Source organism: Theropithecus gelada, chromosome 1, assembly GCF_003255815.1.
Source record: "Theropithecus gelada isolate Dixy chromosome 1, Tgel_1.0, whole genome shotgun sequence".
Classification (NCBI taxonomy): domain Eukaryota; kingdom Metazoa; phylum Chordata; class Mammalia; order Primates; family Cercopithecidae; genus Theropithecus; species Theropithecus gelada.
In genome coordinates this window covers 20,401,691-20,415,330 of record NC_037668.1, presented here as the reverse complement: position 1 = coordinate 20,415,330, position 13,640 = coordinate 20,401,691, and the positions used below count along the sequence as shown (strand labels likewise).

The 13,640-nt window shown below is 59.9% G+C and overlaps 1 protein-coding gene across 4 annotated transcripts in view; it reads right to left on the bottom strand.

Annotated features, from left to right (window-relative positions):
* ZBTB7B (zinc finger and BTB domain containing 7B) overlaps positions 1–13,640 on the bottom strand; it is a 16,163-nt gene extending 2,523 nt beyond the window's left edge. The window contains exons 1-5 of one of the 4 annotated variants that reach the window (XM_025395595.1): positions 13,601–13,640; positions 13,327–13,427; positions 5,886–6,025; positions 5,270–5,369; positions 186–1,345 (exon numbers count right to left, since the gene is read on the bottom strand). In XM_025395595.1, coding sequence (XP_025251380.1) covers positions 186–1,345; positions 5,270–5,365 — 1,256 coding nt within the window. In that variant the 5' untranslated portion in view covers positions 5,366–5,369; positions 5,886–6,025; positions 13,327–13,427; positions 13,601–13,640. Of the gene's footprint in view, positions 1–185; positions 1,346–1,907; positions 1,987–5,269; positions 5,370–5,885; positions 6,026–13,326; positions 13,428–13,583 lie in introns of all 4 variants that reach the window. The other 3 variants (XM_025397298.1, XM_025398027.1, XM_025396502.1) reach the window with 3 other exon arrangements.

Genomic DNA, 13,640 nt, shown 5'->3' with positions numbered 1-13,640 from the left:
ATGCTCCAGACCCACCCCCCGCTGGCTTGTTTTATTCTGCTCTCCTCATTCCAGTAACCCACTCATGTCCCAGTCCCTCCACGACCACCTACCTCCACCTCGGGTCTCCTAACTCCTTCCCCCTCTCCTCCCACCCTGTCCCCTACCCACGACCCCTGCCGGGCCCTTCCCCACTTGCTGCTCACCGGGTGAATCGAACACCGCAGACCTCGCAGGCAAAAGGCTTCTCGCCTGTGTGGGTCCTCATGTGGCGAGGCAGTTTGCCCGCCCCATGGATGATCTTGTGGCAGACAGGACACTCCTGAGGCATCTGGGAGCGGCGTTTGCGCACCAGCTTGTCTTGGCCGTCCAGGCCTGGTGCCAGGTTGTCCTGGTGCAGGGAGCTTAGGTAGGCCATCAGGTCAGGATCGATGGCATCCTCATCTGAGCCCAGCTCCTCTGGGGACAGCGGGGGCCCGCCACCCTGCGCCAGCCCATAGGCTGGGGGATATACCAGCTCCTCTTCTTCTTCCTCACCCTCATAGGGTTCGTAGCTCTGGGGCCCCTCAGGAGGGGAGGCGGTTCCTGTGGGAGGGCTGTAGCTGTCCCCCAGCCCACTGCCCCCACTGCTGCCCACTCTACCCGCCACCTCCTCCTCCTCATAGGTCAAGGGATGGGCAGGTACTGCGGGCACCTCAGGGACTAGGTGGTTTGCTCTGGCCCCCTTGGTTTGCAGGAAAGCTTTCCGGGGCTTGCGGCTGCGGCGGGCAACAGGCCGAGGTGGCGGTGGTGGAGGTGGTGGGAGGGGCACCTGTGGAGGACTGTCTTCACCATTGGGAACTCCAGAGGCTGTGGCTGTGGCAAAGGCCTGCAGATACTGGCGGGCTCGCTCACAGTCATCCTCGTCTGGGCTGGGAGCTTCTAGCCCACTGCCCTGCAGAATCTCCATGCAAGCAGCGATGACACACGGGATCTCCAGCAGGCGGGCAGCCTGGAGCACAGCTGGCATGTTGGCGCTGCTGGTGGTCAGTGTGGCTGTATAGGCAAATTCAAGGAGGGCGCCTAGTGCCTCTGGCCCTACAAAGTCCAGCTCACACACGCCTGCTCCTGCTCCCCCAGCGGCTGTCCCGCTGCCCCCGGCCCCCGTGACAGCTCCGCCACCACCCTCAGTGAATAGCTTCTTGAAGTAGTGGCTACAGGCAGCTAGCACAGCCCTGTGGGTGCGGTATTCAAGGCCCTGCGTCCGGATGGTGAGGTCACATAGGTGGCCCAGCTGGCGCTGCTCATTGAGGCAGCTCAGGAGCTCACTGCTGTGGTCCGGGAATGGAATCCCAATCAGGTCATCCTCGGGGCTCCCCATCTTCTCCTGCAGAGTCAAATAGAGGGGAGGTTAAGAGCGCTCAGCCCATAGGGGTCTGGGGAAAGAGGACCAACTTTAGCCAATACTTATTGAAGGATGACTACATGCCAGTCACCCTTCTGCGTACTTTACACTCATTTCATCTTCCAAAACCCTCCAAAGTATGATCATCATCTGTTTCACAGACAAGGAAACTGAGGTTCAGACAGGTGAAGTGATTTTCCAAGTTAAGTGCAGAACAGTATTTGAATTCAGGCAGTGGGCCCGGTCCTTGTTCCTAACCACTACACTGTTCTATTCTGCCTCTGTGGCAGCAGGAGCCCTGCCTTTCTGGCCTTTTCATAGAGGTCCATCTGTGTCACCTGCCCCCTTCCCCATCTCTTTGGAAGGAGCAGTGGACTGGGAGCTAAGATGCCTGGGTCCTGGTTCAGGCTTCATAAAGAATTGGCTGAAGGACCGGGGGTGGTACTGGCAGCTGGCCTCAGTCATTTGAAAAGTGAGGTAACGGTCTTTGTAGTGAAACCTCCTCATAACCTGGGGAGAGGCCAATGAGAGAGTTCAGACTCACACTGGACCAATATCTGCTGGAGGCCAGGCACAGACAGGTGCTTTAACTCAAGTTATCTCTCTCCAAAGCGGCTAGGACACTGTAAAACATATGCAAACAAGAGAAGGCAGCTTCCAAGCATCATCCTCTTCCTCCTCGTGCCCCTCCCCTGGCTACCAAAGGTTCATCTCCCCTTCTAGATCCCCCGCTTCTTGAGGCCAAACGGGAAACACAGCTCCCAGCATCCCTCCCCCCACATCCTCCCCTCCCCCATGGGGCCAAGGAGCAGCCACCCTTTGCTGGGGTGTCACTGGCTGGCGCGGTTGCTTCCTGCCCCGCACAGATAAGCATCGCCCCCGCCCCCTCCCCCACTGCCAATAGGCCAAGTTCCAGTCCCACCCCCCAACTCCCCCTCAGCTACTGCCACCCCTCTCTCCGTATTCCAGGAGAGCCACATCTCCAGAGGGCCTTGGTCCTGCTCTCTATCCTTTACCCTCCAACGCCCAGCCACAGGAGGTGGGTGCAGAGCAGCCAGCCATCCCAAGGCTGGCAGAGGTGTGGGCAGGGGTTGGGGCCTGGAAGGGGGTGAGACCTGCTTTAAATCCTGGCTCTGCCACTATCTTGCTGAATGACCTTGGGAAAGTCATTTCTCTCTGTGCTTCCATTTCCTCAGCTGTGCAAAGAGGGGGTGGAAGTAGTGGCCCCAATGGCTCAGCCCTTCAGCCCTGACATTTTGTGGGTCTGGAGCAACTGGAGACAGTGCTGGGGCCTGGAAAGAGCTGGGCTCTGGAGTCAGCCAGGTTTGAGTTTGAATCCTGTCTCTGCCACCAGTTAGCTCCATGACCTTAAACAAGTGATTTAATCTCTGAGCCGCCTTCCTCGTCTGTAATATAGGATAATTCCACCTGACTCCTAGAGTTGTGGTGAGGGTTAAATGAGACCAAATATGGCACAATGCCTGATACACAGTGGGGATTCAATAAATGTTCTGGCCTTGGCCTAGCCTGGGGTCAGATTCCACTATACAGATGGCCTCTGTTAAGAAAACTACTTGGGGACAGGTCAGCCTCCCTCCCTCAAATCACCCTGAGGGAACCAGGCTACTACTAGCTACATGACTTTGGATAAGTCACTTCCTTTCCTGAGGAGGCCTGTTCCTCATATGTAATATTAAAGACTACCCCTGTTGATCCTTAGGGCAAGTCCCACTGATATTTTGTCAGTGTCCCCTCTGCCGCGTCAGCAGCTGTTCAGCCCTGGCCATTGATGGGGAAAGGTTTTTCTTGGGGGGGTGGGGGAGTGAATGGGGGAGTTAAGCCACAAATTTTTTTTTTTTTTTTTTTTTTTTGAGACAGAGTCTCGCACTGTCGCCCAGGCTGGAGTGCAGTGGCCGGATCTCAGCTCACTGCAAGCTCTGCCTCCCAGGTTTACGCCATTCTCCTACCTCAGCCTCCCGAGTAGCTGGGACTACAGATGCCCGCCACCTCGTCCGGCTAGTTTTTTGTATTTTTTTGTAGAGACGGGGTTTCACCGTGTTAGCCAGGATGGTCTCGATCTCCTGACCTCGTGATCCGCCCGTCTGAGCCTCCCAAAGTGCTGGGATTACAGGCTTGAGCCACCGCACCCGGCCACAGATTTTCTCTTTAGGACACAAGAACTGCATTCTCTGTGTCTGCCTCCCTGCCTGCCCCCTTCATTGCAAGGCCAGGGCTCCTACACAGAAACCTTAGGTGAGCAGCACCCGCATGTCCGTCTTTGCTTGTAAGCCACATCTAGGCACCCTTAGATAGCCCACCTGTTTCCACCTTAAGTCCTCAAACCACTTCTCTCCCTAGGAACCAAGCCATCTGAGAGCTCTCCCTGCTCCCTTTAATCCTCCTGACTGTACTTTACAAATGGTACAAGTGGCAAATGGCCCCCAGACTTGGGAACAAACAAAAGCCAGGTGGGCAGCAGCAGCAGGAGGAGCAGCAGCAACAGTGGCTGTAGCCACTTAAGCAGCAGTAGGCACCCTCCTGGGCCCAAGTGGATCCTGTCCTTCCTAAGGGGGATGGGTGGGGCTGTCCTCGCTGTCCATTGGCTGGGAGCTGGGCACTGGCAGGCACGTGGCTCACCCCATCCCTCTCCCTCCTTCCCTGCCCACCCCACCCATTCCCGCTGCTAAGCCCGCCTCCTTTCTCCCACCCCAGGGCCGGTCTCCGTGGCAACTTGGTGTGGTGGGGGCGCTGATTGGCTGACCTCACTGTCAGGTCACAGGCTCAGGCTCGTTCACCACGCAACTCACACAGGGATTGGGCAAGGGTGGGTGTTTAACTCCTTAGGCCCAAATCCAATGCCCATGGCCAAGAGGTAGCAATGAAAGAGGGGGAGAGGCAGAGGACATGCGTGGGAAGGAGAGGGTGTTCATAAGGTTCTCTAGCTTCTGGGAAACTCCCCTAACCCTTACCCAGGGTTCTAGCACCCATGCCAATATAGGTGCCACCTGGAGCTATGGTGGTGCCAACCAGGCCAAGGGGCCCTCCTAGGCCCATCATCTGGGAGGGATGGGTGGGGCGAAGGCGTCCCTTCTTTCTGCCAGGGTAGGGCACTGGTGCCAGGGTGCCCACCCCACCTTGGGCACCTTTCCCACCTCTGCATCCCAGAGGGCCCAGTCCCCTGACGCCCCATGAAGGCGGCCCATCCCCACCCAGTCTGGCATGCCCCCTCTTGCTAAGACCTCGTGGGCATGGGCGTGTGTGGTGGTTGGGGGTGCAGTTGTGCCAGGGAACCGGGCAAGGTCTGTTTGGTCTGTTTGCCTGGTAGGGGGAAGAACTGGGGGCCCCGCCCCATCACTCCCCTCTTTCCCGCCACCCCCCCAGGCTCCCCTCACTGTCAGGCCTGCTAGACCGGCCAAGCCGGTGGGCAGCTCTCTTGAAACTGGGCCCTGAGTCAAGCCTGCCCTATCTTTGGTTGGGGGAAGACTTCAGGGTGAGAAAGTTGGGAGGGGGTAAAGGTGGGAGTGCCTATCACCTACCCTTCAGTGCTCAAGGGCACCTGGCAGGGTATGTCCAGCACCAAGAAACCAAAAGGTGGAGGCCACTGGCCCGGTCTTGGAAAGAAAAGGGAGACAGGAACTCTTTCCAGATGCTGACAGGGTCCAGTGCAGGGCTGGGGGCCACTAGGGCCAACACTGCTGGCTTGAGCCAGCCGAAGGGCAGGGATAGGAGGCCCTGAACAGGGCAGCTGAGTAAAGCTGGCCCCCCTTTCCCCACCCTGGGGATTAGGGGAGTGAGGCTTAGTGTGGGGGGCAGCAGGCAGAACCAGGATTAGCGGCGGAGAAAATAGATATGGGCCTGAGACACAGGCACACAGAGCCCCCCCTCCCCAGGTTCCAAGGCCCCTACCTCTAGGCTCTGCCAGGGAGCCTGAGAGGGGCCTGGCCAGGCTTCTCCAGGAGCAGCAGCTTGGGGTGAGGGAGGATGAGGACCAGGCTGTAACATCTTCCTGCCAGGGATGATGGAGAGACCTGAGGCTCTTCCCAACGCTCCTGGTGCCTTGGCTGGCCACCCCTCCCCCTTACTTCTGTCTCCTTTCTCCCTCCAACCCCCACCCCAACTCCAGCCTCAGGTTCTCTTCCTGTTTTTTTGGAACTAAGTTTGCACGAAGCCAGGGCTTTGGCCTGCGTCTGGACCAGGGGGGTGGGGAAATTGGACAGCCAGTCCAAAGTCCTAAGGGACCCAGGAATCCTTATTCTCCAGCTTCCTCCACCACTTCTCAGGGCCTCTGGGGCCCAGGGGCCGAAGCCATCTGGATTGCCCAGTTGGGGAGGGAAGGTAAAGGGGCTGAACCTCTTCTCACATGAGGACTAGAAGGGCTTCAAAGAAGAGGTTCTTTGCCCAGGGATGCTCTGACATTTATGGAGCTCTTCTCTCCCCACCCCAGCCCCTCCAAGCTTGTGCATGCCTTCCCCATCCCCCATATGACGCTTCCCCTCCTAACCTCACCACCCCCAGCACTCACACTTCCTGGGGGCCGAGGCGGGGAAGAGAGACCGCAAGCCACGAAGGGGGAAGGAGGCGAGGGGAGTTGGCTGCTTCCCGGTGCTGTGGGGGTTAAGTCTCTACCCAGCTCCAAATCCCCCAGTCCTGGTTCTGGGGCTCCTGAAATGAGGTAGACCTTAATGCTTCCCTACATTTTCTTTCCATGACACAAGCCCTTGCCCATAGCCCCTTAGTCTCCATCAAGGGAAATATGAGGGAGATAAAAGATGGCGGAGGAAGGAATGGGGGCAATTCTCCCAGCCTTCGCACCACCACCTTTGGGTATTCCCTGCCATCAGCCAGCCTCTACTCTTGCCCTTCTCTTGGCCTCCTTGTTCTCATTGCCTCCTTCGACCCTTGTCTTCCCTCCGCAAGTCCACCCTTTGCATTCCTTCCTTCAGCCCTCCTTGAACTCCGCACCCTCTCCACCACATCAGTGTCCCTAGGCCTCCTCCCAGGAACTGTCCCCGCCTCTCCTTTCTCTTCCCCTTGGTTCTCTCTTGCTCAAACCTCTCCACTGTCTCCATTGGCCCCCTGCTTCGAGCATCCCTTCCCTTCTCCCCAGGCATGTGAGGGGTGGAGAGAGGCAGAGGAATTAAATCAGGGGCCAGGCCTGCCCTCCAACACCTGGTCTTGCCAAAAGATGGTTGAGTTTAGGGCATCCACGCCCCACTTTTGGATGAAGCAGGGGACCACAATTTGGGAGCCAGTTGGGGAGAATAAGTGGTGGAGGGGGGTTTGCAGCGAGAGCGGATGTGGGGTGGGGGTGGAGGGACAACCTGTGCCTCTGTGCCCGTCAGAGTTTCCAGCCCTGGAGCTGCTGGACTTTCCCCGGAGGGTGCCCACCCTGGACCAGGCAATTGTCCATTTGGGCAGACTCTGGCCATCAGGATTCTCAGCAGGGTCTGCCTGGACAGTGCCAGCTCCCCTTAGGGCCTGAGGAGACCGCACAAGGTGCCAGGGTCTGCCCTGTGCCCACCCCCTCCCCCCAGCCTAGTGTCTCCAGCTGGGTAACCGAGCTGGCTGGTAACCCCACACCCGCCAAGCCGCCGGCAGAAACCTGAGCCCCCCAGCCCCAGAGGACACCCCAGCCCGATCTCTGGAGCCCGGCTCTCTGCCAGCCTGACCAGCCTTCTGGCCTGGCCCAGCAATCACTCAGTCCCTATAGGCCGCTCTTCTGCCTCTCCTGATCCGCTCGGGTCCCCTTAGACACTGAAGCCTCCCCACATTCCTGCTTCTCAAGCCCTCAGTTCCCTAAACTCTCTTGTGAAGTCTGGGCACCCTCTTCCTGGCCTGTTTTTCAGTCCTCTGACCCTAGGCTAATTCTAGGCCTCCAAGCCCCCCTGGGGCCTGATCTCCCAAGCCAGAGCAGGGCCTACTCACCTGAATGCTGAGGGGCCTGGCGGCAACTCCTCCTGGCCCCTGGGGGCAGCAGGTTGGGACAGGTGGGGGAGGGCCAGGCTTGGGGGGAGGTAGGGTGGCTGTTCCCCGCTCCAGCTCCCTCCTTCAAAGGGGCCGCCCACGACCTGGCCCAGCCCCTCCCCCCTACAGCCTTAACCCTCTGGGTGCTGTCCCCCCTCCCCCCAGCTTGGAGGGAGGGGTTACCGGAGGGCTGGCGGCGTGGGAGAGGGCCCAGAGTCTCTGCCTGTGGTGCCCGAAGCCCCAGCAGAACCCACCCGCTCCTGTCCTTACTCAGTCCTAAAAGAGGAAAAAGGTGAGGGGTAGGAAAGGTAGGAGCTGGGACAGTCCAGGAGGACAGAGATGAGGAGGAGCAATGGGAGAGGCTACTGGAGGTGGGACCAGGAGAAGGAAGAAGGGAGGGGAGGGGACAGAGGCGGCAGTGGCCAGAAGAGGGAGGAGGGGAACCCTGGACGGTCAGTGCCAGGGGTGACAGGTGCCTGGGTCCCAGCCCCTCAGAATATGTGGGATGGGGACCACAAGGAGGCCTTCTAGACCCCAGCAGGCTCCTCAGTCCCCCTGGGAGCTGGCCGAATTCTCCCTACCTTGTACTGGGCTGGGGCCCTCAGGGGCTGGGCAAGGCGGCACCCCGCCCTCCCCATAGCCTCACCCCAAACCCACTCACATACCACAGTTCCTTGCCCGGGCGCCAACCCCTGCCAACCAGGCCAGGGGGCAGCACTCATGCCAGCCCCCAATAGCCAGGGGGATCAGGGGGTACAGAGCTGGCCTGAGGGGGATAGACAGATTGGGGGAGCTGTGGGCACCGAAAGAGGAAGGAGCCGGGAGGGGGCATCTGCTGGGAAGCGCCTAGCCCCACCCCTTGCGCAAGCTGCTGCCACCCTGGCCGGTTGGGTGGGACCCGCCTGGGCCTGAGGGGCAACTCAGGAGGGCTCTGAGCCCAGACATGGATGGGCCACCAAGTTTCACTTAAACAACTCCTGGGGTCCCTTATTCCTGGAATGAGGAGTGCCCTAGTGTCCCCCAGACACTAGGCCATCCCAAGTCCTGCTAGGCTTGGGGGTACCATAGAAATGCCCCCTAAAGTATCCCCTCCCCTTTCCCCCAACAGCTGCTGGCTCAATGCCGCTGGCCTGCTGCCCCTCACCAGCTCCCGGCCCGGTTGGCACCTACCCACCAGGATGCTGGCAGTCCTGCCCTCCTCTCCCTCCTACCCCCCTGCTCCCAGCGCCCCATGCCAACTGTGGGCCTGAGGTGGGGGAGGGTCACCCTGTGCCTTGGTGCCAGTCTGACGGGCCCAGGCCCCTAGGCCCTACAGATAAGGCCTAAGACCCTGTTCTCAAGCCACCCCCTCAAGAGGTAGCACACTGGTCAGGGCCTACACAGGGAGAGCCTAGGAGGCAATGGACAGCCCTGTGAGCAGTTAATGAAGGCTCCACACCCCAGGGTGGGGGCCAGTGTCTCTCCCTACCACCAGGTGCCAACCTCCCGGCATTCCCCCTGCCCAAGCATTTGCTTGGGCACCAAAGTCCCTGCAATTCCTGAGAGCCCTAGTGCCTGCAGCCTGTGAGGGAGTGGGGTGGGGCTGCTCTCTGCCCTTTGATCCCCATAAAGGGAGGGAACCAGCCTAGAGGGCAGGGGGCAGGGAGGGAGTTCATGGGGCCCCTCTGTTTCACCCCTGCCAGGGACAGCAGGGCAGGGTGTGGGCATCTTTTGGGTGGGGCCCTAAGGTGAGGACGGGTAGCATGTCTCAGCAAGGGAGATGGATGTCAGTCATAGGTACATGGCATCCCATGGCAATGCGATAGCAAGAATAAAGTGGGGGGATGCAGAGGGTACCCACATTCCAACCCATCCCAGTTCTGGTTTTCACCCTCATCAAGAAACACTTCCAGACTCAGCCAAATTGAGAGCTCAAGGACTACAATTCCCAGTGTGCACCACAATTGCTTTGTATGTACCTTGGGAGTTGTAGTACCCCTTGAGAAGCCCTGGGTTCTCCTCTTCCCCAGAGCCTTGCTGATGGGTGGGAAGGGCAGATGACTTGCTCATGAATCTCCAAGGGGGCTAGGTTTAAGAAGAGGTAAAAGGCTAGGATGTCCATGGTGGAGGAAAGAGGACCCCTGCTCCCAGGCAAAGGGGGAGGAAAGGAGGAAGGAAGGAGGAGAGGATGTCTGTTGAAAGGGGCATATGGGTGGGGAGGAGTTGGGGGGACGGTGGAAACAGGAAGGAAATTGAAGCCAGAGACATGAGGTCGAAAGTAAAGGCCTGGGGGAGCCCCACTCTGAGGCCTGTCAGGGACTGGGATGGCATTTCCCCATGTCATTCTGTTGGCCTGGGAGGAAGAAGAGGAATCAGTGATGTCAAAAGATAGCAAATTGATATATTTATGGGGATCACTGTTTCTTTTGCCTCCATCAGCCCTCTTTTGCCTGGGGCACCTTCAAACCTTGAATCTGGCATAGGTATTTGCTGACTGGGAAGCTCTGAAGGCTGACCTGGTTCTGGGGAGGATAGCAGGCAAAGGAAGGGGCTTGGGGAGATCAGGGCTAGGCCTGATGGTGAATATGGTAGAGGTATATGTGGGGTTAGGCCAGATGTAGTCAGGGCAAGTGCTGGCAAATGAGAATGCTATCCTCCAGAGCAGAACCATGGTATCTGGAGGCCTCAGGGAAGAGAGGGCTAAGATGTCCATCCTAAGCTGTGGGACAGGATGAAGAGGGCAGCCCTCTCTGGTCTCCCTGGGGAATTTGTTAAAGGTAGCTTTGTCCCTGTGCCAGTGAATATTAAAGATGGCAATTCAGGGGGCCAGGTGGTAGCTGGGTACCTTTCCCTAGTAGGGGTGGAGGTCAGAAGTGGGCAGAGGACCTGCTTTGAAGTCACTTCTCCTGGGCTCCTCAAGGCTCTGGGACAGATGCTTGCAGGCCCCAGCCAAGATTCTTGCCAAGACCTGGGCCTGGCTGGGTGTGGGGGTCTTTCTTGTCCCCACCCCACCAAACACTTGATGGTGGATGACAGCAGCTCTATCCCCTACCTCCCAGTCCCCCAGGCCCGCCTTGGCGCCTGGCCGCTTCTGTGTTGGCAAGAGGTGGGGGGGAGGGGGCAGCGAGGCAACTTCAAACTGTCCGGGCAAAACGTCAAGTTTACTCACGAGTTTACTCAGCACAAGGAGGGGGAAGAGGCCAGGGCGGGCACACCCCATGCCAGGGTCCTATCCATCTGCCTGTCCCCACCTTCCTCCCCCACTGTTCTCTCCTGCCCTAGGCCAAAACAGGCATAGGCCCTAAGGCCTGGTGTCAGGGCAGTCTTAACTCTCAGGAAGGTCAGGGAGCCAAGCGGGACAGAGGCAGGAAGCCCCGCAGCAGGCCCAGAGGCTTCTGTCAGAGGGCAGTGCCCTGCCTGGAGCCCATTCACTACTCATCTTGGGACCTTGGTCTTGGGCCAGAAGAATTGGGTCTCTTAGCCATTAAGAAGGGGGGCAGTACCAGGCCAAACCTCCTCCATCTGAGCAGTCCCCTGGGCAGTGACTTCTGACCTGAAATGCCCAGTCCTAGGCTGTCCCTCAGTCTGATGCCATGCAGGCAGCCATAGGATCAGGGGCTGGTTTTCTCAGCCTTGGCTTGGAATGGGGGGCTGGCATCCTATCTGACCTACTTCCCTTTCCTCCCCACCTGCTTTCATTCTCTGCTTCTCTCCCCCAGCCTTCACTGTCCCCACCCCAGAGTGCTCCGCCCCCCATGCCTGCTGGGCCCCCTCCCCCACCCTTCCCCAGGGTGCCAAGTGCAGGCACACAAAGGGCCTGATGGTGCATTGTTAGCCCAGCCCCCGCTGCCCGCCGCGCCCTCCCTGGGCAGGCACTAGGCCAAGGAGGAGCTGGGGGCCCTGGGTGCCAGGGGGCACCATGGGGAAGAAGGGGACAGCACCTGTCTTCCAGATACTGGGGTCTACATCAGCCAGGGCTGAGTAGTGATGAGAGTCCCATTAGAGCAAGCCTGTCTCCTTGACACCTGAGCCTAGTGGGCACTGCCTTCTTTCTTCCCCAGAGCCCCATTCTGGTGGTATTAACCCCTTTTTGACCCCTATGCCAAGGCTGGGGGTGTATGGTACCCAAGGGAGGGGACAGTGTCTGGGGGTGCCAGCTAGTTGTGCTGTGCCCACAGCAACCATGTAACAGAGGCACGCTGGGGGAGCTGGGGTCCCCGGGGCCAGGGACAGAGGCACTGACAGAGATTTCTCCTTGTTTCATCAGCTGCTCCAGGGGGAGCCCCCTGCCCTTCTCCCCAGTTACCGCTAAGGAGAAACACTAACTACCACCCAGACATAGTCACAAGTATGTCCCTCTCTAGTGCAGCGCAACACTCCTTATGCCCACTCTCTCCTCCCCAACCTGATGCCCACTCCATGCCAGCTCTCCCAGCAGTGCCAGGCGGGTACAGGGGTGACCAAACCAGTTGGTGCGTGTAGGGCAGCAGGAGGCAACCCCATAATCCTCCAGGCCTCATCCCCGCACTCACACATACTCCCTTAGGGAACAGACAGTTCCCATCCTGGTTTAACCCCTCACAGCCCAATCTGGTTCCCCCGCCCCTGATAAGCGGTCTCCCTCCTCCAGGAATAAGTTGGGGGAAGGAGGAATAGCTGCGCTGACTCATTCCCGTTCTCGGCTGCAGCTAGGGGTCTCCAAGGCATTCGGGCGGGGGTCAATTCAAGAACACCCTCCACCTGGCCCGGAAGCCAGGACAGCCAGCCGGTCTCCCCCTCTCCCCAGCACCCACTTCCGGTGTCCCAAACTAGGTCAGCAGCGCTCGTTTCCTGTGGGTCAGCTAGCACCGGCGCCTCTGCCCCTCCCCTGCTCCGGACCCAGGCTCCCCGCCCCCCCGCCCCCCAGGGCGCCCCGAGGTCTCACCACGTCTCAGCCGCCCTTTGATACGTGGGGGTTGTGCGGGGCGGGGGGCAGGGGACCCGCCCTCTCTCTAAACACCAGCAGGGCCGGGGCGCCTGGGCAGGCACGTGTCCGGGCACAACCCGCTGCCCACGCCGCCCCCCCACTCCCGCCCCCACCTCGCTCTGGCCGGGACACGTCGCTCTCTTACTTGGGATGGGGTGGGAGGAGGGAGAGAAAGCTGGAAATTGAAAGCAGCGCCCCCCACCCCTTTGAATGGCAGCCTTCTGCCAAGCTCACTCTGTAGGTTCTACAACAACACTGTAGCGACCCCCACTCTGGGCTGGGGCAGGTGCGCCGGCGCCGGTGGGGGGACGGGCGGTAGGTAGGAGAATTCTTCCTAGTCACCCGCCTTGGCTCTCGGGTTCTGGGGGCATGAGCTGGCGTGGAAAAGGTAGCGGCGGTACTGGAGCCTGAAGGAAGGGAGTGGGATTGAGGGGCAGGGGAGAGAGAGGTCGTTCTATGTCGGTTCGGAGGTTGTTGCTGAGCCCCACTACCGCTGGAGAGAGCGCGGCTCTGGAAGCGCAAGAAACCGTAGTCCAGCCGGTAACTTTCCCCCAAGCAGCGGCTCCTCCTGCGCCCCCCCAACCCCCATGCAACTGGCCTGGGGCCAACCCACCGCGCCAGGGGGCGCGGGGTGGGGGGGTGCGCGTTGTCCTAGTTAGAGTCCGTCAGCGTTTCCATTCCCTCAACTCGGTCCGGTCTGGGGTCTCCCCCTAAAGTCACGAAGGAGACTGGGGAAACGCTCAGCGTCGCCTCACCCCCTCTCCATCCCGAAGCCGCCTGTCTGTCTGATCCCAGGAGAAGTGCAGAGAAAGTTTCTGGGGACCCTCCGCCCAGGGTTGGGGGGCATCCGCAGTTCCTTCTCTGTCTTTCCTCCCAATTAAAACCAATTCCAGAGACCCGGGGTGTTGGGAAAGCACAGGGAAGGGGAGTGGTGGGAATCTGATCTGCATGCGTGTGTATGTGGGGGTCCCACTTACAGGACGGACGAAGGACACTGCAGTAGTCTCGAGTCTAGTGAACCCCGAGCTAGGAGACAAAAGTGGGGTACACTCACCTCTCAGCCGTCGGGTCCGCTGGCTGGAGCTGCTGAGGCTCAGGGTGTGGGAAGAAGCGCGTCCCCCACCAGGCCCGGGGGCTTGGGGCCCTGCTCCGGTCCTGGTCAGAAGGCCGCGGTCAGTTGCTCGCCGCTCGCTGCTGGGGGGCTCCTCCTCCGCCGCCCTCTGCCTCCTCCTGCCGCCCGCCCCCCCTCGGCCGCCAAGAGCCGTACATTCACCTGGCTCCCACCCGCCCCCCCCTCAGGGCCCGCCTCACCTGTCCTGCTGTCTCACCTGTCCTCCTGCTTGCTTTCCCCCCATCCCTCCCCTCCCT